Below are 24,951 nucleotides of genomic sequence, written 5' to 3'. Positions count from 1 at the left end.
ACAGGCATGCTGTGTCTACAGCAGAGATGAGCTTAATGGTGATATTTGTGAATAAAAGGCTGGCACTTACTATGTAAAATAAAATGTTAGCTTATTGCTTTGAAAACACACACGGAATTGAATTCATCCAAGCAATTCCCATATCAAAAAATAAAAATGGGGTTTCCATGATAAATTTAAGAGCATGGCGTAAATACAGGAATATTTAGCCTAACTTCAGATTATCAGGTGCTCCAGGCTCCAAACACTTGCCTCTTAAATGCACTACCACCCCCCCTTTTGTGATTCAGAGATCAAAGAACATGATCACTGAGAAGGTTCTGCTACTTCAGTATTAACTATGGAAGCATGCTTTCCAGGGATTTTTGCGATGGTATACTTTACTCTATACCTAAAAGGTTTGTTCTTGGGTAATGAATTACTTGCAACTATGTTATTATATGACATGCTTGAATATTTTCATTTTATAAAAAGTTACTGTTAATATTCTTCCTAAAACTGAAGCTCTACTTTCTTCCATCTGTTATCCTTTTTTTTTTTTTTTTTTTTTTTTTTTTTTAGAAGAAGCCATAAACTTTGGGGTTGTAATATGGCACAGAAAATGAGTATGATGCTGATTCTGAACTTTCAGCATCCATCTGAGATTGTGAAGAATTGAAGACTATCAATTTTAGTTCAGTTGCCCAGATTGTACCTGAAAATTTGGGTTTATTCCACATGTGGCCAATATAAAAGTTAAAATTTAGCCTAAATTAAAATATTTAGTCCTGTTATGTCTGTTTTCAATATCTATAGATTTTTGAGAAGAACAAATGTTGGTCTTAAATTATTTACTGGGAAAATGAAGGGAACTGAGTATCTGGCATTTTTATTATGACCTTGTTTTGGTTACAGATCACATTTTACAGAAATATGCAAAATGCATAGAACGATGGAGTAACTTTCTTAAAGATGCTTAATGTTCTAAGGGCTGGTTGGTGTGCAAATCCGGCAGTCTCACCACCTAGAAACTTCTCATACTTCTTATCACTACACAATTGTTCAAAACTGTTTATAGTTTCCATGGCTTCTGTTGTATTTTTCCTGGGGAATATATTTCTTAAATAATAGACTAAGTAGTCACTTAGTCTGATTTAAATAAATCAAACCAGAAATATCCTGACAGTGCACTGAACAAGACCTGTGTGGATAATCTGAGTTCTTTCTTTTTAATTTTAGAATCAACCTTGTCCTATGTTAGGCAGCTGGAGGCAAGAGTAAGACAGCTGGAGGAAGAAAATCGCATGCTGCCCCAGGTGGGTGACTTCCAGAGCTCATAGCTAGTCAGTGTCTTTGGAGTTGTAGCTTTTTTATTTAAACTGTAAAGTCTCAATTACATGTTCTCCTTTAAATGACAGAAGTCATTTTGTAAATAGCCATTCATCATGTGGAGTGTGACTATGTTCCATGAGGGCCATCGTGTTATCCACATTTGTAAGTGGTATATCAAGGATATGGATGTTTGAAAATAAGGTGAAATAATTTTAAAAGGAAGAGAAAATAGAGGAATAGAAAATAAAGTCCCTTTGTTTGTATTACTCTTATGCATATGCATGTACTCAGTGAATATAGGACAAGGACTCATTTAAGTTATAAAAATTGCTAGTTTATGAGTGGGATAAACCTGCAGGTAGTTTTAATTTTAATCAAATTAATACTTTCTAAGATTCTTTGTGCTTTAAGTGATCTTTTTTAGTGCAACAAAGCAATGACAGTAATTGACAGTTTTTACTTTGGAACTTCATTTTCTTCCTGGTGAATGTAAAGTGGAACTTTTTCTGGGATCTTTAATGTCTTGTCATATATTTCACTTACAACATTGTTTCTGTGTGCTGTCAGAAAATATTTTGTTGAGCTGAACTCATCTACTGATGTTAGGTTAATTTCCATGACAGATATGAAGATAGAATTGTATTCTAATATTATATGAAATGGATTTTCTCTAAGCAATTAGTCATTAGCATTCTTTCTGCATTTTGGTGGTTATTTTATAAGTGATGAATGGAAAATGATACCTAAAACATAAGTAATAGTTTAAATATGAAGTCAAAGATCGTATCCCAAAAGGGATTTAAATATTAATGCAAAGATTCTTTGGAAAGACATTTTAGGAGTTTTTAATCTGTTTATAAGATTACTCATTAATGGTGACTTGGGCTATCATGTACCGAATGGAAGAATGCCTTTCCCTCTATTCCACTGACCAACTAACTGCCTAGAAATCATGAGATTAATGAACCTACTTCTCCCCCTTCTCACTACATGTGGACACAGAATGTGTGATGACAGAGGGATTATTTGTATCATATAATATTACTGGTAGAGGTTTTTCTTTTCTCCTTTCCTTTTTTCATTTTTTTCTTTGTCTTTTATATTGGGCTAAGAGTGTGGTTTTACTAGGACCCTTGACTGAAAATATTTAATATTTAATTTTTTTTAATAAATGGTCACACCATCTCTTAGACAACGGAGAATGTAAAAGACGAGAGTAGAAAAAAAGACAGGTAATATTTCTCTTTGAGTGGGAATTGAGTATCACATAACACTGAAGTGGTAGCCTGAAAGCCATCTTATTAAAACAAACAAGCACAACAAATGTAAAAAATATTAGAAGATTTATTTAAAAAAAAAACAAACCATAAAAGCAAGTATTAGAATTCTTGAAGGAAAATTGGAAGAGTCCTCAGCTCTTATAGTGTGTATGTATTTAAATATATAGTACTTGCATAGTTAAGACTAGGAGAGATTAACTTCTCAGGGTAGTTTTCAATTATGCGCTTTTTCGTGCATTTTGCTATTAAGGAAGGTTACTTTTAGGTTTGTTTTTCCTCCCTCTGAGAAATGGCTAGGAAAGGTTGTTTTATTGAATCTGAAATTTTGTTGATGTGGGATACACCATTATTATGCATTATTACAAAAAGAAAAAGATATTCATTAAACCATGTCAGATTCTTGCTGTTTTCAGAGATGTTAACAATGAGAAAACAATGTTTCAGATTTTTTAATGGCTACCTGTCAAAGTACTTCAATGCAAAGAAAATCCATTGTTTGAAATGGTATGTTATTGGACATGTGCAAATAACAAAGAATCTCTCAGTTCAAAAAAATTTTTTGTATTGGAGATTGTTGTTTTCATCTACGCCTAAGATATGAGAGAACCACGGGTTCGACTACTTCTATAGGTAGAAACTGACATGAGCACAGCTCGTGGGTGAGACGAGGATGCAACACTACAAATGGATCTTAGAGCAGTGAGAACTGTGTGAAGGGAGTCCTTATGGAAGGCTGACTTGGGCCAGGGAGCATTAAGGCATATGCACCTTACTGTTGGATGTTATTGGTACTATTGCAAATAAGGTCTGATGAGATTTCCCTGTAGGAACTACTTCTGACTGCATTCTAGCTGATTTGCAAGGTCAATTCAATGCGACATGCTGACATTCCTGAATAAATTAGCCTCAATATTTGAACACTTGATTTTCAATTATAAGAGCTTCCACTGTGCCTTGATTAAAGGTATTCCTTTTAATTCCCAAGTTTATAAAAATATATCCATTTGTCTTTGGGTAAATAGGAATAAGGATGCAACTGGCAATCAGAATCCCAAGTGTATCAGATATCTTTGGCTATGTTAGGTCCTTTGATGATAGTTTAGAGTTTAGGCTAATTATTTAAAGTATTTAAAGCATTGCCCTGGAAGAAGAAACCTTTTAATGTTTATTTTACTCATTGTGTAAAACTGTGTATAGTGAATAGAAAGTCAAAACTTTACTCTAGCAATATACATATTTAAAAATAAACAAGAAGAGTATAGTGCTTGTGACGACTTTTTGGTCAGGGGCAAAGACCTGGAGCACAGAGCTCCAGGCACCACCATGGGGACTACTATTGTGTCCTACGAGGTTCCTTAAGCTGTACTGTACTTCATATTCAATTTGTGAACACCACATTTCAACAGTATCCTAAAGTGAAAAGTTTTATTTTTAGAAAATGCAGTATTATTATTTTGGGGAAAAAAATGGAAGATTTCCTGAACTTCGGGTATTCTTCTTTAAGCATGTAAACTAATGTGAACATCATTTTAAGATCACATTTAAAAATATTTCAGAGGATTGCATAAAATCTCTTTATACACGTGATGCTAAAACTGTTCAGACTAGTCCCACATGATGCAAATTTGATATAAACCCCAAATGAAGACTCTTAAGTAGATATAACTGCTTTCTATGAAGTATTTCTAACTTTTGAATCCAATGAAGTAGGGTCATCCACAAAAACATAAGTAGCATTTATTAATAACAGACCTACTGTGGGGTAAAGTTTGTAGTTTTAAACATTTTTTTTTTTTTGGTAAAAACAAAAAATAAATACAACCATTTTGTGTATACATTTACCTATAAACACAAACTAGCTTTGGGTATAGTAATATATTTTCAGATTTGAGAAGAACCTTAAATATTACATAGGATAACTCCTTTTTTGAGTCAAGGCATATCATACTTAGGGGTATCATTATGAACAGCTAATTAAGGATGGTCTCGGGCCAAGGCAGCAGACTGACTCCATGGTTTTTCTAGTATATGCACAGTACCCTTTCTGATCATTTCATAGCATTAAGATAGTTTAGTATAATTAAACCACTGAATCTATTTCAATCTTATTGTCAAATTCACTTTTTCCCAATATTGATCTTAAAGACTAACATTGGGCCTCTTTAGTCATCAAAGGTTTGTTAGGCATTTTTTCTTTCCTGTCTTAAGGGAAATGTTCTATTTTTCTTAAAAAAAAAAAAAAACTATTACAAATGAAAACAAAACAAAACTGCATTTTACAGGGTTGTATTCTCCCTGAAACATTTTCCAGATACTCCAGAGTCATAAAATTTTATTATACACTCATAGATAAATCTGCATGGAAATTTCATGCATAAGATATAGTCAGAGGCCTATCTGTCTAGAGTAAGCTGGAGGTGAGTAGGGAACAGATAGTGGCACTTTTAAAATTGAAACTTGGAAAATTTAAATGATGTTTTAGCCCCAATTCAAAACTCTGCTTAGGTTTCTCTGCTCGTTCCATGGTCCTTTCTTAGCAATCATCAATTTATTCATCCAGATGTAGTAATGTATTTATATTCTGCATTTGCAGAAATCTATTCAACTAGAAAGTCTTTAAATGGATGATATACACTATTTATCTGATGTCTTTATTATAAAAAATAGGGCTTCCCTTCAAAGATAAGTTACTTTTCAGCTATAACCCTGAGACATTGTTTTTCAACCATTCTTACCTACTCTATATTGACTTTGGCTTTGGCATCATGAAGATGGTTCAAGACATGAAGCAAGCAGTTTGCTGCAACTGCAAAGTCAATTAAGTACATTTGTTAAAAGTCCTAGTGGGAAATCTGTTCCCTTTGATCAAATGCCCTGGCATCAACATCTGCTTGCCAAGTACCGTGTGTGCTCTGTGCCTCAGAGACCCTTCCTGACACCAGCCACCTCTTGGGAACATGTGAGAGCTAGCTTCCTGAAGCTGCCTGGTGTTGTAGCCCTGCCTGTGTGCTGGGGTTCAGCAGACCTGTTTGAAAGGCAGGGAACTGGGATCTCCACTGAGTGGGCCCCTTTCAGCAAGTGTTGCTATTTCTGTTGTGCTAGCACACACAGAAGAATCTAATTTTAGGAATGGAAATGAAAAATCTCCTCCCCATGATTTGGTTGCAGCGTGGCCTCACAATGCAGTCTTTCAGTGCCTTGGGAGGGAGGCAAGGCTGTTTCCAGAGCAGTTTCTGAACAAAGGAAAGAACCTGTCACCCGTTGCCAGAAGTGCTGAGTGTGGTACACAAGAGCTAAGGAAATTCAGCTTCTCACTTCCATGGCAACACAGCCTGGGTCCAGCATGCCGGGCAGTGAAGGCAGGTTCTTCTGACACATACATTCTCCTTACGTGCTTTCCCTTTCCACAGGAGATATTTATTTTTTCCTCTTTTTTGTTTTCACATTTCCTTACTTTATATTTTGCTAATATTTTTTATGGTAATAAAGCCATAAATGATTCTTTCAGGGTTGGAATGGCTCTAGAAGGGAAACATCAGTAACTCTTGCTCAAGAGTCAGAGTAATGTTTTCTGAGATGCTGAAATCAAGTGGTGGTATTCTTCAACTGTTATTTGTGTGGAAATTACCATTCTGGCATACTGAAGAGTAACTTGTGCAGAATTATTTTTTTCTCATGAATAGCAACCCTAATTATGTCACACAATCTGGGTATAATCTGGATGCTACTGATAGGAAAAATTAATTAAACCGATTGAAGATTGGTAGCTCCTCATATTTTTTTTCAGGGGGGGAATGGAATCCATCAAATGACTAGTGCTTGTGAACAATTTAAATAATTAATAAAAAGTCTGTAGTTCAGTAGAGCTTTTAGGGGACAGATGGATGCTATGCAAGTGGTAATGGGCGTATTGGAATAGAAGAGATAAATAGGTATAGGAAGCAAATTTATGGGAGAAATTCATGCTAGAAAACGTAAATGGAGACTGGATTAAGAAAAAAGCTAATGTGTATTGAAGAGTAAACTTTGGAAGCCCTTATGTTGCTTTAGACATTTTTCCCTACAAAGTGAAGGGATTTATAACATTCTTAGATCCCTCATGGTTAAAGATCCTTATTTGAGAATATCGTTTTACATGATAAGAAATCCTTATTCTAATGAGCAAATATAGGTGAGCCAGAAGTACAAAGAGAATATATGGTAATGCTACTTAATTCATAGAATATATATTGAATTTAGCAGGGGCTGTGTTATCAACAATTCACATTTACGACTGTTGTCTTTTCATATCTACACTAGCACATTGTAATTATTTCAGTAGGGCACATTTAAAATTTTTGATTTGTCAAAGCCATAAAAATGGCATTTTTGGAACCATGTCCTGGATGAATTTGACAACAAATTTTAGGACTCTGTTGAGCATCAGATTTTATGGTATACTTATATCAACAAGAATCATAGATATTTCAATTAGAAGAAATATCAAAAAAATATTTGGGCAGATTTAAACAGGGATTTTTGAGAAATAGTGAACTGTACTAGTAGAAATGACTTTCTACTTTTTTTTTTTTTAAAAAAATGAAGCCAAAATTAAAAAGTGAAAGATGTAGCAGTCTTCCTATTTCTAAGTAGGGTAAGGTAACAGGTTCTTAGAACATGGAAAGCATTGGACAGTGTTTGATTTTGGAATTTAATTAACTTTTAAATAGCAGTAAACTATGAAGCTTCATGGACACTGAGAGGCCATGATTCCTGATAGCACAGTCTCCTCCATCTCCATTTCCTGCTGCACTTCACTCCATTCCTGACTGATGGGAAAGACTTGCCTAAGCCAAGCTGCCTTATTCCTCCTGGTTCTGACCTTTCCCACAATGGAATTTAGACCTTTTTCAACCAAAAGTCTTGTACTTATACTTTATTTCTTGCCATAGCCTGAACAAAGCAAGCACCTTATAAGTAGAACACACTAAAAATTAACGTAGGTGCTTCTTAATAATTGGTAAATAATTTCATAAATTCTTTCTATGCAAATTTGACAAATACAAATGTAACAGATAATATCCATCTCACCTAAATACAACCATAACACACATAAACAATGTAGTGTAGGAAAATGTCTATATTCTTGAACAAAATAAGATAGTTTATACAAATTTCTAAGCAATTGGAGACTGTTAATTTATACTGAATAGCCATCATTCATTGTATGAAAAATTAGCAAAACATAACTGGGTCATATTAGAAAGTGGAGACATAATCATCAGTAATCAAATGATCAAAAGAAGTACCGTGGATGTGCGAGAAAGAACATTGAATAGGTCCTGGCTTATGTCTGTTCTTAGTTAGCTGGTTGACCAGGAGGACACTTCTAACCTCTTTGACCCTTATATAGGTGATATGGAGGTACTGTTCAGTTCTGAAAATTTACAGCTCTTTTTCCAGAGAAAGTTAGTGTTTATTTGTAATGTATACCTTAAAAGGTGTGTCCCTTTTGTATTGAGGCTAAAATTTCTTAGAATGAAAACTTTCTACCATACTTAATATTCTGTTTATGTTGCTGTGGGTTATTTGACCTCACTGGATTCTAAAGTTAAAAAAAAAAAAATCGGATAGCTCCTAATTCAGTTTCACACAGTGATAGGTATATCTGAGGCACACAACACCTCATACACACACACATCAAGTGGCTTCATGTGGTGTTAGCTTACATGTACTTTGAGGGATAATATGCAATCCCCTCGATGATATTCTTAAATGAAATCATATACAATGAATATGAAAATGCTAGTTTTCCCTAACAGTATATATATTTTGTGATAAATGTCAGTGGATCCCCCTCTGGTTAGGTACAAGCCTTGCTTTCTTCACATAAAAGTGTGGTTCCTTCTAATTCTAAACATCCTGAGCCTAAGTATACATAAAAGCTTGGGAAGATGTCTTATACCCTTGCAAAGTTACCCAATTTCAGAATTAAGGACTATTTAAAGAATAGAGAAATACATTAAAAATGTAGTTGGCTTGATCCAGAGGTGAAAAGGAGCCACAGGAAGTGAAGTGGAATGTCAATACCACTGCCATGACAGGTCTTCCCAGTGAATGCAGAGCTCTAGGCACCACTGTGGTGACTATGGTGTCCTAAGAGGATCCCTGAAATGTGTTCTAATTCTATTTTGTGAATGCGATATTTCAGAGACAGTCCACACACATGAACAATCTTATTACTTTTTATTTGCTAAGCATTGGTTGGGGGCCATTCCTTTAAAAGTTGGCACAAATGACAAAAATCACCTGAGCTTACGAGATTTTCTCTTGAGCATCTAACCTAATGTTTTTAAAAGATCACACTTAAAAATATTCCAAGATTGCATATAATAAATGGGGATGTGATATTTCAGAGGAAATTTTAAAAATTATGATGAAAGAATGCCAGTATAGAAGATATAAGAATTATGTGTTACCTACCTCTAATTTATACCCAAACAATATAAATTCTTTATTTAAAAATATAGCATGTTTTTCAGCAATTCATTTCCAAAATAAGTTACTGTGAAAAAGAGATGACAAAGATTCGAAATAGCACACATCAGTTTTTGCAGTATTGCTAGACTGTGGACTACAGCAGAAGAGAACCAGTGTATAAATCAAAGCGAGCCATACTTGTCAGCCACATAAAGAACAATGTGAAAAGGGAGAAAATGTCTTTTCAAAGGATATTTGATTTGTTAAATTTATTCTATAGTAACAGCCAGAGACAAGTGGATGGGGCCTTTAGATTTTCTTGCTGACATAGAGAATGAAAGAAAAAAATTGGAAAGTACGCTGTGAGGTAATGATCAGTGTAGTGCTTACAGTTTAGAGTGAACTCTTCCACATTTTTTACATTGACGAATATTAAGCCCATACAACCTGGTACCAGGTTAGCATATGGAACTAAATAAAGCATGTTTTAAGTGTGCTTGCTTAGGGAGAAAAAGAAATAGAACATATTGAATAAATGACGGGTTTTAGCTTAATAGTTTTACTATTTGAGGTTCTTTGATGGTGGCTTGGTAAATAATTCTTAGTAGGAGAATATTGAGGGGTTAATTTAGAGTTTATTCTAGAAATCCTTAAAAGTATCTCTACGTCAATAAGTAATGGCCACCCGCATTTGTAGATGTGGCATTATTGCACGATAGACAGTTTACTCAGATCAAATCATCCCAAACTGGGGTCGCAGAGATGGTAATTGTTCCCTGTTGGCTCAGCCCCTGTGAGCCGCTTGCCTCTGAGGTTTACAAGTTTCACCCACTATCTTAAGCCTACCCCTATGAGTTTCTGAGCTTCACCCCCCCTGACCCTGACCTTGGCTGTTGACCCCCTGGTCTTTCCCACAGCTCCTACCAGTGGAGATCCCAAGTGTTCTAATATTCTTGGGGCTGAGACAGTTCCATTATTACTTGGGCTATACCCTATTCTAGGCCCCAAACTCATTGAAAAAGTAGTTTCTTACCCCAGGATTCTAGAGCCAATCCTAGGGAATAGAGGTGGGAATGATGATTACCAGTCAAGAGGCAGCTTTCAGAATTATTTCTCCCTTTGAAGTCATTCCATTATTTTTGACTCACATGTGTCTACCTGGTCTAGTTCTTCCCTCTGGAAGAATTTCTTGTCCCCAAACTTCATAGTAACTCATGAAAAATTAACTCAGAGGTATGTGGGATTTTAGGAGTGCTTACTTGAGATGTTCAGAATTTTTATTCTCGATTTTTGTAATATCTATCAGAGGCTAGTGGTAGAGAAGCAATCTTTGAATCGTGTTTTAAAAGCAGAAAAAAAAAAACCATGAGGAAACAGCTAACCTCCCCACTTAAAACTCATCATGAACTCTTTTTGTTGATCTAATTATTCTTAGAAGTTTTAATCTAAAAACGATTGTACAGAGATGCAGATTACAAAATAAAATTCAGACTCAAATGTAGTACAGCAAATAGAGGAATTTGGTACTGTCTTATGACCTAAAATGCCTCTCATTTACTTCAGAACAGCATGCAAGGCAGGAGTTCTAATGTTTGACAGATAACAAATAACTAATAAACTCAGGACCAGATGGGAGCCATTTTGGACTGATATAAAAACTGGCTCTAAGAAAGAAGGCTTTTTAATAACCAAGATACATCAACGATTTTGACACCAAAGGCAAGTGTGTTTTAATGTAAGAGATAATTTTTTATTTAAACATTTTATTTGCTAGGGAATTTCATATCTACAACTATAGAAATCTCATAAGTGGAAAATATAAAATGCTTATTCAGAAATAAAACATAACCAGGAAAATCTAATCACAAATTGTGTTGGAATGATGGTTTTGTATCCTGTTTGCACCTCCCAATTGTTGAGTGCTGGAAGTTAGCAGAAGTTTCAGGTAGAATTTGGATGGCATCCATCTGACAAAGTTTCAGATAAAGGGGAGTTTTAGCACCTTTGTCTCTTTGTATTTTAAAAAGGTATTTTGTTTGGGGTGACGTCCATTCACTTGTTACTCCTGTTTTCCCCCCAATCCTATTTTAATATACAATTCCTTAACTAGTAAAACTCACATGTTTCGTCAGTAAGTTCTACAAATGGTGAGATATTTGTTGATGGAAGCTTGGGTTCTTTGGCAGTTGGAAAGGACTTTGAAGAATTCTCTTGAAGACTACATCTTCCAAATGGTCACATGAAGAAAGTGGCTCATGTGGCCTCATAGGAGTTGGTTTACATTGGAGAGGATCCTCAAGGTTAGGAAAAAGAGTTGTGCTGAGCTTTTGACATTATAGGTGAGATCAAAATAGGTATGAGAGCAGGTGAAGTCTGTTGCCCCCCAAATCATATTCACCTACACGTGTGTTGCTCAGGATCTTGATATTGTCAAACTTCATTAGAATCGTGCGCAAAAATGTGATAAGTCATCTTTCAATTCTAGATAAAAAAAATATTTCTGATTTCTCATGGCTATAGATGATGCCATAATCTGTGAATCAAAAGTACTTTACTTGTAGAAAATGTTCAGTATTACCATATTGATTTTTTAAATGTTAAATCCAACTAGGATTGATACTTCAAATTTTTAAGTATGGGTTCAGTATCATAAGTCTTTAGGGCTCACTCCCACCTGTCTATAGTTAACCACCCAGTTAGTATAATTAAACAAGGATGGATTGATTAGGCAACAGCTCTCAGAATTCTATCATTTTACTGTATCAACACAGGAGCTTTGGGGGGAGACCTCATTAAAATCATAACATTCACCAAACAAATTTATCTCTTGTATCATTCTTTGTTAAGAGTTGGTTTCTATAGTGTTATTTAAATTTTCATCTGTAAATAGGCTTTATTATACACAAATGCTCTTCCTACTCTTTGCTTTTTTTATTAGTCTGTTATCAGTATTGGAATTTGAAAAGTGCTGTGATTAAATCAGTAGTTTAGCAAGAGGCAAGTTATGCTTTCCTAAGAAACCATTAGTGTTAGGATAAAAATAAATTAGAGGTCAGGATGCTTGCTTGCATTTGACTCGACAGGCTGCCGCCTTTGGGAGAAACGGTTTTGGTGCTGTTGGCTAGAAAATTTTTCTGAAATAATTATGGTGACTGAGGCTACACTTGAGTGTTTATATTAATTTTGTGTCCTGGATATTCTTGCATATCTTAGATTGCTAGGAAAATAACATGGGATATGTTTGTCTTTAAACTAGATACCACTATGTGGTAGCTTGGAAAAAATGTTAATTTCTAAGTAGCCCTTTAGAGACAAGTGAAATTCTAAAACTATCTGTGAATGAGAAACAATTTCTGGCTAAGGAAGAGATCTGAAATCAATCTCCTATTTTCCTTAAGTGAGGGTATTTCATAGGAAAATGAGCAATTAGCAGACCATCGATAGGCTCTGAATTTGTAGAATTTATTTCTTGTCATATCCATATATTCTCCTCCCATGATCATCTTCACGTTTCTAATTCCGTGTTCTTGGAAAGGAAAGGAAAATGCCGTTGGTTGGCCATTTGTGTAGCATCTATTCATCGAGATTTGCAACATACTTTACAAAGAACACAGGATAGTTTCTGTTTTCTGTGGGTCAGAAAGAGACTTGAACAGGAAAGTGAGAGGAATCTTCATTCCTTGTCTTTGTCACCAGGACTGATGGACATCAGAAGAGCCATGAGGTGGAAGGGAACTTACCATTGTAATGTTCACCTTGTACCTCAGAGAGATGATTGTGATTTGTCAATTTAAAAATAAAGCTTAAAAAGATAAGCCAGATCCATTCACAGCACTAGTATGGTGACTGATGGCAACTTAGCTGTCATGAAACCTCTCTGTAAAGCATTCTGAAAGCAGTGAATGCTATAATCAGGTTTATTAGTCACACTTCCTAGCCAGCACATGAAGCTCATTGATAGGCCTTTTATTTATTGATTGGATACCAGGGATTGAACTCGGGGACACTCAACCCGCTGAACCACATCCCCAGCCCTGTTTTGTATTTTAGAGACAGGGTCTCACTGAGTTGCTTAGTGCCTCGCAGTAGCTGAGGCTGGCTTGGAACCCGTAATTCTCCTGTCTTAGCCTCCCGAGCCCCACTGGGATTACAGGTGTGTGCTACCACCCCTATCGATAGGCTTATTTATTTTTTGGCCCTAAGGAGAAGTGATTTGCTAAGGGTCAGAGAGTGGCTTATGGAGCTCATTGGTCTCTGGGTCATTTGTCTTTTGAGTTAGAAAAATACTTCTTAGTTTTGCTTTTATTACAATTTTTTTAACCAAACTTTGAATACTTCTGGTTTATATCTTTGCTAGGCTAAAATTCTTACTTGTAATTACAAGTTTTATTTTAATTGCCAAACTGTAATTTTTAGTTTCTTTAAAAATTTTGCCTTTCCTGGAGCTTCATGATGCTGCTTTTGAGAGAATTTTGTGTGTGTGCCTCTGTTAAGCATTACCTTTATTTAGGTAATTCCCTCAGGATTTTGGCCATCTTTATTCTTTTCACTTCTTTACCCAAAGATTTTAGAAAAAATAAACTTTTTTTTCTTTAAACTAGGCAGCTTTGGTTTGTGGCATTAGCTATGTTTAGAACTTGGAAGGACGACATGACATTATTTTTTAATCTAGCTATCTAAGATGTATATTATCCCCAGAATCGCATGTAGATCCTGCTATTTGTAATAAAAAAAAATGTAGACATTTATCATTGGATTGGTACAGGACTGTTCATTCAGGGATAGGTGCTTACTGGGCTTCCCCTGCATTTCTTATTATAACCAAAAAAAACCCTTAATAGAGAATATAATTTCTATAAATCATGGAAGCCCATCATTCCAATCTTCCACAATGTTCTGAATATTTTTGATAATCTCTTAAACACAGGCAATGAGGAATATAGTCTTGAATAAGAAAAGTAATTTCTATCTCATGTAGCTTAAAGTTTAATAGATGGGTCATTACTTTTAAAACCCTTAGTATATAATACATGGAAATAGTAATCACTATGAAGAAAACAAAGCAGGGCATAGAGTTAGTGACTCAGGTGAGAGGGGATGAAACATGGAGTTTGAGAAGGCCTCTCTAGGAAGTGACAACTGAAGAAAAATCTGAGTGAAGGAGCATGGCTTGCAGAAGAATATTCTAGAAAACAGGAACAAGAACAAAAGCTTTGGCTAGGAATCAGTGAGGCATGGTTGAGGAAACGGGAATAAGACCAGTATTTGTTACCACCAAACAGCAGTATGACGGACCATTAGCAGAGATGGGGAAGACTGAGAGGAACAGGTTAGGAGATGCAGGGGAATCGACTTCTATTTTGGACATGCTTAATTTGAGGTATCAAGACATCAATGAGGAGTTGCTGTATTTGGAGTTGGAGACATAGACCTGAAACTTGGGTGAGAGGTCAGAGCTGGAGACGGAAGAATGAAGTATACATACTTCTATGTGTGAATAAACATGCCCCACATGCACCAGTTTTCATTTGGTCCCATGGCTTTAAAATTAGCATGAGTGTTGAGAAAAGATGCTTGTAGACTGTGTCCTGGGGACACCCCAAGATTTAAAGGTAAGAAACAAGGGAGGAGTCAGTGGAGAGTGGATGGAGAAACTTACTTAGTTCTTTCAGACTCTGAGAATTATGGAGGACTTACTTCATGGAGCTAAATGGAATATTATTCTATGTGAATAAATAGAAAATAAGGTTTTCTGATTTATACTATCATACATTATTTTTGTAAAGAGGCAGAAAGCAGACTTTTTTTTGAAATTACTGTTTTTCTTCCTAGTAAGCACTGTTTGTGACAATCAGAGTTCTTGCTTCCATGAAGCTGCTTTTGTGCTGTGATGATCTTTCTAATGGCAGATTTCATTTCTCCCCGCTGGCAATTTTATTACTACCAATTAGGCAGAAGCTACACTGCTTAGATTCATGTTGGCTACTTTTATTTTTGCAAACCTTTAAGCATAAGATTCTTGTTAATGCTTTAATTAAGTTTCAACAGATGACAGATGGACTGCATTCTAATAGCCACAGTCCTTGTTTGTATTATTGATCCATATCCTCCAATGGTAGCGTTCTTGTATGAAGTTGACTCTGCCTCTCTGCTAGGTCTCTCTCATTCTTGACCTTCCACTTTGTGTGGCAGCTTCTGGAAGACTCCTTGAATAGTTCTTATTACCAAAGTCAGTGTAGCAAATTCCACTTTAAAATGTAACATTTCTTAGTCAACTCAACATTTATTTTCAATAGCTGTTTAATTTCTGCGACTGTAGCTGCGCACACGTGTTCCACGGGGCCCTGATGGCATGCTGAGATGCTTAACGCTATTCTTAATGGGCTGTGCTCTGCAAGTCAAATGCAATATTAATTAGCATTGCATTTTTTGCTATTGCCTCTACACAGGCAATTCGGTTCTATGCCCTTGCTCTGTGTCCCACTCATGCCCTCGTGTTCCTTTTTTCTTATAAGTCCAAGGCCTAAAAATATTCAGATATGTTCCTCTTAGCATCAATGCCAGAAGTCTTTACCATAAGTAAAAAATTAAGCACATAAACTCATTATCTTAGCTGAATGCAGTTGTCCACGTTTCCTAACTATTGTTTAACAGCTTTATTTTTTTAATCACACCTTTATTGTTATTCTCAGTCTGGCTCCAGAGAGAGTGTGTTTGCTATCTTTGCCCTTTCAATATACTAATGCTTTTGTTCCTCAGGTTTGACCACTGTAATTCTTGGGGGAAAAAGGGGATCCTGCAAACTTTCTGTAATTACTTTTATTTATTTTCTTGGACACTATATTTATGTCTGCAAATTTCACCTGGAATATCGGATATTTCAGAATTATTTTCTTTTCCTTCCAAGAACACTGTAGTGTTTAGTCAGATATTTTCACCAGTTGATCATTACATGTAGTTAAAAGTGTGCAAAACATTGAAGTTCTACATGATTTTATCTCCCATATCAGAAGAAAGCCATTTGGGGGTTACCTGGGAGAAAGAATGGTTGAGGGCTTTATATCATTAATCACCTCTTTGATCTTGGCTTTAAAATTCTGAGGAAGGAGTTAGATATGCTACTTCCCTTGGTATTTCCTAGCCTGGTTAATGATAAGACCATTTGGAAGGCATCTAGTTGAAAATCGAGGAGTCATCCTGGATTCTTTTCAACCTCACTGTCTACATTCAAACAAATATTAAGACTCATAGTGACCTGCCCTTTAATCTGTCAACATCATGGTTTCCATTCCTTCTACTGTTGCCCAGTGTGGGCAATAAGTAATTGTTACTTTGAACTTCTTTGTTAATCTTGTAATTGAAACTTCATCCTAGCTAGTCTTGCGTTGATCAAATCGTTCTTCACAGTATCACCACATCAGTCTAGTACACAAATCAGTTCCATTTGCGGCTCCATGAAGAATAAATTTCAAATTCTTCTTGCAGCCTTCAAGATTTTTCTGGATTGAGGTCTTTATGTCACGGCAGCCTCAGCTTTGCCTGCTCTGGGCCTCGCATCCATGTCTTCACTCTATGATTTTCATTTCTCTGAGTCAGAGTTCCTAACCAACTCCGCAGACATCAGTCTTAGCCATTGTTTGTCATAATAAATGAGTAAAAGTTCCTTTCCAGTTTTCTTAGCTAAGATCTCGTGGAAACGTAGAATGGTCTACACTTAATGAATTTGAGAGCAATTATCAGATTTTTAAAAAAAATTCCACTTGATGTGGAGATTACATAGAGATTTTGATAAATATATACTTTGGATGTTGCAGTGATAGTGTGATTTTTTTGGTCTGTTATTCATTCCTTGTGATCTTTTCAGTTACTGTTTTAACAGGTTAGCTTCTCTAATGAAATTGATTTAAGTGATTCAAGATTTTGAGGAGAAACTAAACTTTGCCCCAATAACTGGCTAATGAGACAAATAGTGGGAATTTATAATATGTTTAAACTGCAGATTTGCCAAAATGGACCATCAAAAGCATTGTAAATGTCACTTATTTCAGGCCATTTTAGCACTCCAAAAGTGCATTTCAGTCACTTAATAGTTGAGAGACTCTTAATTACCAAATACATATGCACAAAGCATATATATAACTATTTTTGAGATGATAGAAGAAATACCATAGTTTCATGCATAGATCTTGATTGTCCATTCTGAAACTTAATAGCCTCAGTATTCTAAGATGTATGAAGTATTACTATAAAATGTGAGTGGGCTTAAAATTAACCCATGAACAGAACTCTTGTCAGTTACCCTTAAGGTGGGGTGGTGATTATACCCATCTGTCAGGCAATGGAAGAAAAGTTCACAGGAATGTGACTTGCTCATTAGCAAAGCTGGGTCTGAAACAAGATTTTTAGACTGTAGGACAAGGGAGAAAAGAAGAGATGCTAAATATGGAACCAGAATAAAAAAGTAACATCCTTGATCAAGGATATGGGACAAGAAAAAGTGAAGGATTCAGAAGAGTGACTAGAATTCAAATTCAGAGAGGAAAGTTGGAATAGGAGATTAGACTCTTAATGAGATCACTGTACTTAGCTGGATCCCTATTATATTTCATTTATAGCATGACCTACATAGCACCTCAAAATGAGTTGGCAGTAATTTTCAACAAATAGGTAACTTCAGAAAACCATTTCATTAATATTTTAGGTATAGACTTTCTGTATTATTATGGCTTCAGCTTTGGGTCTGGAGTACAGGAAGTCACATGGGCACAGAGCTGTATGTACTAGTTCATCTGGATGAGTCATTAATTTATCATTAGGAGAGTGTGATTATTCTTAATCTAACTATCCTCATGCCCCCAAGTCATTCTAATCAGGATCTTCCTCTAGCCCAAGAGCTAGAACATTAATACATAGACTAGAAAGAGATCTCTAGGTCCCCAAACAAACAAAAAAATCATTGAAGTATCAAGTATTGAGAACAGCACCTTCTAAAAATTAAAAAAAAATACTGGCAGAAAAAATTATATTACCCAAGTACATGATATTTTGAAATATGTATACATGGTGGGATGACTGTATATAGCATTCCCTCACAAGGTTATCATTTTTGTGGTGAGAACACTTCATATCCACTCTTGGCATTTTCAAGAACACATGATTAATTATTGTTAACATGTTGTCTCTTGAACTTATTCCTAACAAATTTTGTATCCTATGACCAACATCTCCCCAGTCCTCCCACCTCCAGCCACCTTTTGTAACCACTGTTCTACACTCAACTTGTAGGACAGCAACTTTGATTCTATGTATGATTGAGATCTCACAATATCTGTATGTGTGGTTTATTTTACTTAATGCCTTTCAGGTTCATCCATGTCACAAACGACAGAATTTTATCCTGAGTAGTCATCTTTTATGCCTGAGTAGTCTTATATTTTGTATGTATGCCTCCAACATTTTCTTCATGAATTCATCTATTGATGGACACTTGGTTGTTAGAATATCCTGGCTGGTGAACAGTGCTGCCATGAACATAGGAATGCAGGTGTCTATTTGACATAACTAATTTCCTTTGGACCTGTATCTAGAGGTGACATTGCTAGTTTGCACAGTAGTTCTACTATTTTTAGGTAGAACTACTTCTTTTCTGAGGAGCCTCTATTGATTTCCATAATGACTTTATTAATTTACATTATCAATGATAGCATATAAGATTTCCCCTTGCTAAGCACTTGTTATGTTTTCTATTTATTACCAGTCATTCTAACTTGAGTGAGATTGTATCTCATTTCAGTCTTGATTTGCATTTGTCCCACTAGTGATGCTGAGGGTTTTATCATCTACCTCTTGACCATTTGTGTCTCTTTGGAAAAACGTCAATTTGGGTTTCTGCCCATGTTTTAAAAATTGGCTTGTTTTCCTGCTGTGGAGTCGTTTGAATACTATATATTAAATTATTTATATATATATATAAAAAACTTTTTTAATACAGTTACTCTCAAAGGATTAAGACAGATCTATTACACCTTAAATTGTCAACACTTAGGATAGTCCTAACATGTAGTAGGGCCTTAGTGATGGGGAAACATTGTGACAAAGGCCTCTCAAGTCTTCTACCTACTAAGGATACAAACATGTAGACAGACTACACACCTTAGTCACGGAAGGAGAGAACGGTTGCTCTCCTTTCTTCGTGCATATTGCTCTTACCATCAAAAGGATATTGTTTGGAGTGTTAGGGACCTTCTATTTGATGGCATTGTTTAAACAGTCACTGTAGGAAAGAATAAAGTGAGGAATATTATTAATAATATTAATAATATAATTATTAAGGAAGTTTTATTTTCCTTAATTTCCACAAAGCACCTTCTGACAATTTCATTCTCCATATGTTGTCTTGATTTTCAAGGTGCTGCAGCTTGCTGTATCTCTTTACTCTGGAACTCTGTTCTTTGGACCACTGCCCTGTGCTGTCCCCCCCCCCCTTTCTTTGTTGTGTTGTTACAGTTCGGGACATTTTTAATTCTGTTCCATTTGTTATGAAGTCATTTCCTATTTGGGGATGGGAATATATATGCCTTTGTGTGCAGAATACTTCAAGACTGAAACTGAGGGAGTTTCCTTTTTAGTTGTTTCGAGCTCCAAATCTTTAGTTTTTTTTTTTTTTTAAAGTTGTTGATAGACCTTTATTTTACTTACTTATATGCAGTGCTGAGAATCAAACCCATGCCAGTGCACTACTGCTGAGCTCCAAATCTTGCCGGCATCTTCTCCTGACATGCAGCATCTTACACAGAGTTGTCACCAGAGATTTTGCATTGCAAGTTTCCAACATAGTTCTCTTTCTCTAAATCAGGCTTTCTCAACATCGTTGACACTTGGGGCTGGAAAGTTCTTTGAGGCCCATGCTACACATTGCATGGTGTTTAGTAGCATCCTTGACGTCTGTGCACTAAATGCTAGTAGAAACTCCCCAGTTTTGAAAACTAAAAATGTTGGTACACGTTTTTACCAAATGTACCCTCTGGGGGAGCAAATTGCCCCTGGTTGAGAACTATTTCTATATATAATAAGTATGTGAAAGTAAATTGACACATTATAAAATGTGTTGACAACCAAAGCCAAAACATTCGTGATAATGACAGCAAATACGTATAGAGCACTTACACAAGCCAGGCACTGTTTTCTTATGATTTAAGACCATATGGTGACATATCAATTCCCCATATTGTATAGAGGAGGAAACTGAGGTACAGAGGGGTCACATAGCTTGTCCAGAGTCATACAACTAAGTATCAGATAAAGAATTTAAATTGAGGCGACATGACTCTACAGGCTGTAATTGGAACTGTTTCTCTTTCAACAAAAAATTATTGAAATATATTGTCTGATAGATGCTTCATAGTTATGAAGTGAATGAATATCTATAAATTTTGGAAAACTTTAAATATTATAAATCAGAATTGAATAGGTTCTTTAGTTAAATGAAATGTGCTTTTCTTTTACTTCAAACAACTAAATATTATGAGAACAAAATTGAGGATCTCAGCATCTACAAGTCTATTCATAGGCGACCTTTAAAATCTCTTATCTAATCTGAGCTTCTATTTAATGCAGTTTTAGTGTATCAGGATGAAGGCTGGCCAACTTCAGTGAAACATTGTTTTCCTCCTGCAATTAGGGAAAGCATCTGTCCTTGCCCTATAATAAGGAAAAACAGAATTTGTCTCCCATCCTAAACTAGGCACATATTCTGATAGAGGTATGAGATACTGTTTGACCAAGCTTCAGGACTTATAAAAGATTAAACATCTTTAAGTACCAGGAAACTACTTTAAGCTAATCAATCTTCAGGCTTTCATAGTTGGTTTCCTATAATAGATAAGAAGGCTGGGCTCTAAAATTTGCTTTAGGTGCATTACATCTGATTTAAATCAAGTGAAAGGCCTGCATTTTATAGGACATTACAGTATTATTGTGATTTTAATCAATGGAGTGTGTGTGTATATATGCAGCATCTGATAGAGACATCATATATGTGTATGTATATATACATACACACACACGTTCAATAAGCAGCCCAGTGCATTTATCTTTCATTACTCTACAATATAGTTTTGTTTTCTACTTATCTCAGGAAACACTTTCAGTTTTTTTAAAAAATTTTTTCCTCAACTCTAATGAAACATTGTGAACTTTTTCTGGAAATTTTAATTTTTTGGTAATTTTCTTCATTGCAGAGACCACAAATTAAATTCAAGGTGAACATCTTTTGTAATTTTTAATATGCTTTAAAAATGTTCATTTTTATGTTATTTCATTATTTCTACACGGAATAACATTTTATGTATTCCCATAAATTTGAGAAAAGCAAAAGTTTTCTGTTTTGCAAGTTGTTTTCTTCATTTACATATAGGACCCAAAACTCTGAGCAAGAACGAAGAGAGAAACTACTATGTCTTAAAGAAATTTTTTAAATAAAATACATGAAAACTAAAAGAATGGTCATAGTTTGAAGGGATAATGTTATGGACAGTGGTTAAAGATGCCATATTGAATTCATGTTTCAGTACAGAGGAATTTGGAGAACCATCCAACATCTGCCCCTGGGATGTCCTGAGTCCCTAGGCTCTTGCAAAAGCTACACATTTGTCCATGTGAAAATTCATTTCCCCATCTCTTATTTCAAAGTCGGTAAGGTAAAAGTTGCCAAGTCAGACTCTTATCTATTCCCATTACCTTAAAAAAAAATCACTTTTTTTGCTTTATAATTCTTTATTACTGAGGCTTGCAGTGGCTAGTTCTTAGAGACATTTTTTTCCCCTCTCTGTATTTCTGCAGTTTGCTGAGGTGCCTGATTAAAGGATGCAACCAGGATAGCTCCCTTTTCTTTTAGGATTTAATTTTCACTTCTTCATTACAAATTTCATAAGCTCTTCTTTTTCCACAAGATCTCATAATATCCCCCTTACAGAAGTTTTTAGAATTTGAGAGGAATAAAATAGACTACGGCACACTTGTATAGAAACTTTTGAGGAAAAAATTGATTAATTCTTTCACCATTTGCTTGTTTATCTGCAAGTTTTTCTTATTGAGTCACATTGCATAATTATACACAGGAATTATATAAAGGAGTATGTGTAAAATTAGAATAACTTTTTAAATTTCAAAAATTATTTACATTTGGCAATAGGATTGTTGGAATATCATTGTATTTTATGAAAAAGGACTGAGTTGTTCACAGCTATTCTTAAAATTATGTAACCCTTTAATTTGGGTAGTTACTTAACTAATGAAACAATGGATATAAGTGGATGGGTAAAATCTCTGCATTTCCTGTATAATTTTTGCTCTTTTCTAAAAACTATTCTACTGATTAGTCTTGCTTATAAGGTGGAGAAAGCTGAGTGGAAATAGACTAGATAGGATGAGATACATCTATGCCCACTGCATCATGTTAGCAATTAGTATCATTTTCTTATTTGAAAGGAAACTCATATGGATCTCATTAGAATTTAAAATAGTGATGCAATTTTCAAGACTGTCTTGCTGTGAGGAAGATCTATTTTGCTACAGTACTCAAAGTGCATACATCTTTTTGCTTTGAAAACAATAATCTTAAAATACTTCAGACTCCTACTTTGCTTTTATTTTACTGCTTGTATAATAGGGGAAAAAGGACAATATTCTTGCTAAATCTTTTAATGTGTTCTTCTGTAGGACAAAAGAATGGAAACTTTCAGAGTGCTAATTAAAATAATCTTACTAAAAATACCTATAACCAAAACATAATAACAAAATAGCAAAATGACAACTTAATTACAACAGTTTCATTCTGCCACTTCTGTTGAAAGTAATATTACAAATTACAATAATTTTACTCAGCAAGATAATAAATAATATATATTCTATTTGTTTAGATGCTTCTTTTAAAATTTGGGCTTTAGTCTTCATTGAGGATACATTAATTATTTTAAGGGCAATAATACAAGATTTACAAATTTTCAACTTTCATGGAAAGTCTTTCAGATACTTAGTAAGAGCCATAGAAGTACTCATATTTTCTGTGATGTGAAGGGATACTTTTATTTCTTGATCAAGAGTGCTTGTTTACAGCATTAGAATTCATGATTTCTATCATGGGCACTTACCACATAGTAAATAATCTGTAATTTACATCCCATACAGTCTTGGTGCAGAGCATTACTTTCTCTTATTTAGGGAGTTATCCCAGTATCTAAAATAATTTGTTAGTTGTGCCATGTATCTGTATATAAAGTAGCTGACCAATATACAAACTTATGAAATTGGGGGTCACTCAGGTATTTCTTTTGTAACTTTTAAATTTTGGAAAAATCACTGAAAACAAGACCAAGAAAAACAAAAGTCCTCAGAAAACAGGAAGCCCCTCAGATCATTTGGAATTGTTTTTCCAACTGATGACCAGAATTAGCTTACCCACTTTTGAGCCCCAAAGTTTACAGAAATAAGTCCAACAACTGACCTGCTGAGGTTTACAAAGCCGTCTTCAAGAAAACACCATGACTGATTCCAATCCTGGCAAAAGGGCTAAGCCTTCATTAGTATAGAAATGCCATTCAGATACAATTTATTTGAAGGTCAAATATGATGGTTGGCCCAGAACACATTTTTATTTGTGCCTAGGTTTTTTAAAAAGTTGCTTATATGAATAAGAAATCAATAATCCTGGTTCCAAAGAGTACTTTTTCCTTTAAAAGAGTTGCATCAAACATTTTATTCTTCCACAAAAGTCTGGTCCATATATATTTCCTTCTTTTTTGAGATATGTATTTATAATATAAGTTTCTTTTTATCTTTAGTTATAAGATTTACCTGTGTATTTGTTATTTTATATACTATCTGGGTAAATATTGTGCATTCTCTGTAGAGTATCTGAATGGTTATAGATGCAACCTTAGATTTCATGGGTTTGGCAATAAGTTCTCTCACAGTGGACAGGCATTAGGATTTAGCCTTTCTAAACATTAAGAATGAATGAAAATAGAATTCCGAAGAATTCCTGAATGTTTTACTTAGTTGTTGAATCGAACACATAAGATCTGAGAGATGCATAAGCCATGGAAAGAACCAAATCCAGATGATAGGTCTCCTTATTTGTAAAAGTATACAGTTTGCAGTACTCATTAATCATCACAGAAATATTTAGAAGTTCAGTTTAAGAATTATATTGTAAACTGTTGGATATAATTCTTTTGCTGATGGAAATAGATTACACACTTACATATGAAATACTATCAAAACAATATTCATATCAGCGTTGAAATCATCATTACCCAAATGTAAGTTTATAATTATTTCTGTTATATGTGAAGAATAGAATGTGCATGACTTATTTGGTAGGAACTAGGGCTGAATTCATATTCAGAAAAGAATTTGAGTAGTAATTGCTAGATATTAATTCCCTTTTTTAAAAAACTTCATTTAAGACCATTATTCATTTTTGTTGTTCAGCATCCAAAAATTCCAAACAAGTGAAAATTAGGCCAGCACCATTTAGAAGCACATACTAACTTCCAAGAAAATGAATGAAAATATTATTAGTTTCCCCAAATTAACCTCGACATTTAGCTACTAGCATTTTTGGAATAGCCTGTGAATTTTCCATAATATTTTTTTTCCTTGTTCTTTGGGACAGTGTTCTTTGTCAATAGTTGGTGAAAATTGGTAGTGCAAGGAAACCATGTTCAAATAAGTTTATTTTGCTTCTGATTATTTTCATAGGATTATACCATTTGACCATGGGGAAAAAAGCTGAAATTTAGAAAAAGAAAAAAAAAAGCAACAAACAATGTTTTTTCAGTTGTGTGATCTCTAGTTCCAATAAACATAGACATTTGGGAATTAAGTGATTAATAGAGAA

General features: G+C 34.8%; 1 protein-coding gene across 7 annotated transcripts in view; it reads left to right on the top strand.

Annotated features, from left to right (window-relative positions):
* The window catches only part of Ccdc85a (coiled-coil domain containing 85A), a 176,301-nt gene that overhangs the window by 138,946 nt on the left and 12,404 nt on the right, over nucleotides 1–24,951 (top strand). For 6 of the 7 annotated variants that reach the window (XM_021724280.3, XM_021724282.3, XM_021724281.3 and 3 more), the window contains exon 3: nucleotides 1,219–1,295. The exons of the other annotated variant lie outside the window; for it this stretch is intronic. In XM_021724280.3, the coding sequence (XP_021579955.1) occupies nucleotides 1,219–1,295 (77 nt within the window). The remainder of the gene's footprint in view (nucleotides 1–1,218; nucleotides 1,296–24,951) is intronic. 7 annotated transcript variants of the gene reach the window in all.

The sequence above is a fragment of the Ictidomys tridecemlineatus genome, chromosome 12 (assembly GCF_052094955.1).
Source record: "Ictidomys tridecemlineatus isolate mIctTri1 chromosome 12, mIctTri1.hap1, whole genome shotgun sequence".
NCBI lineage: Eukaryota > Metazoa > Chordata > Mammalia > Rodentia > Sciuridae > Ictidomys > Ictidomys tridecemlineatus.
Note: the sequence above shows the minus strand (reverse complement) of the source record. Positions and strands in the feature narration are given on the sequence as shown.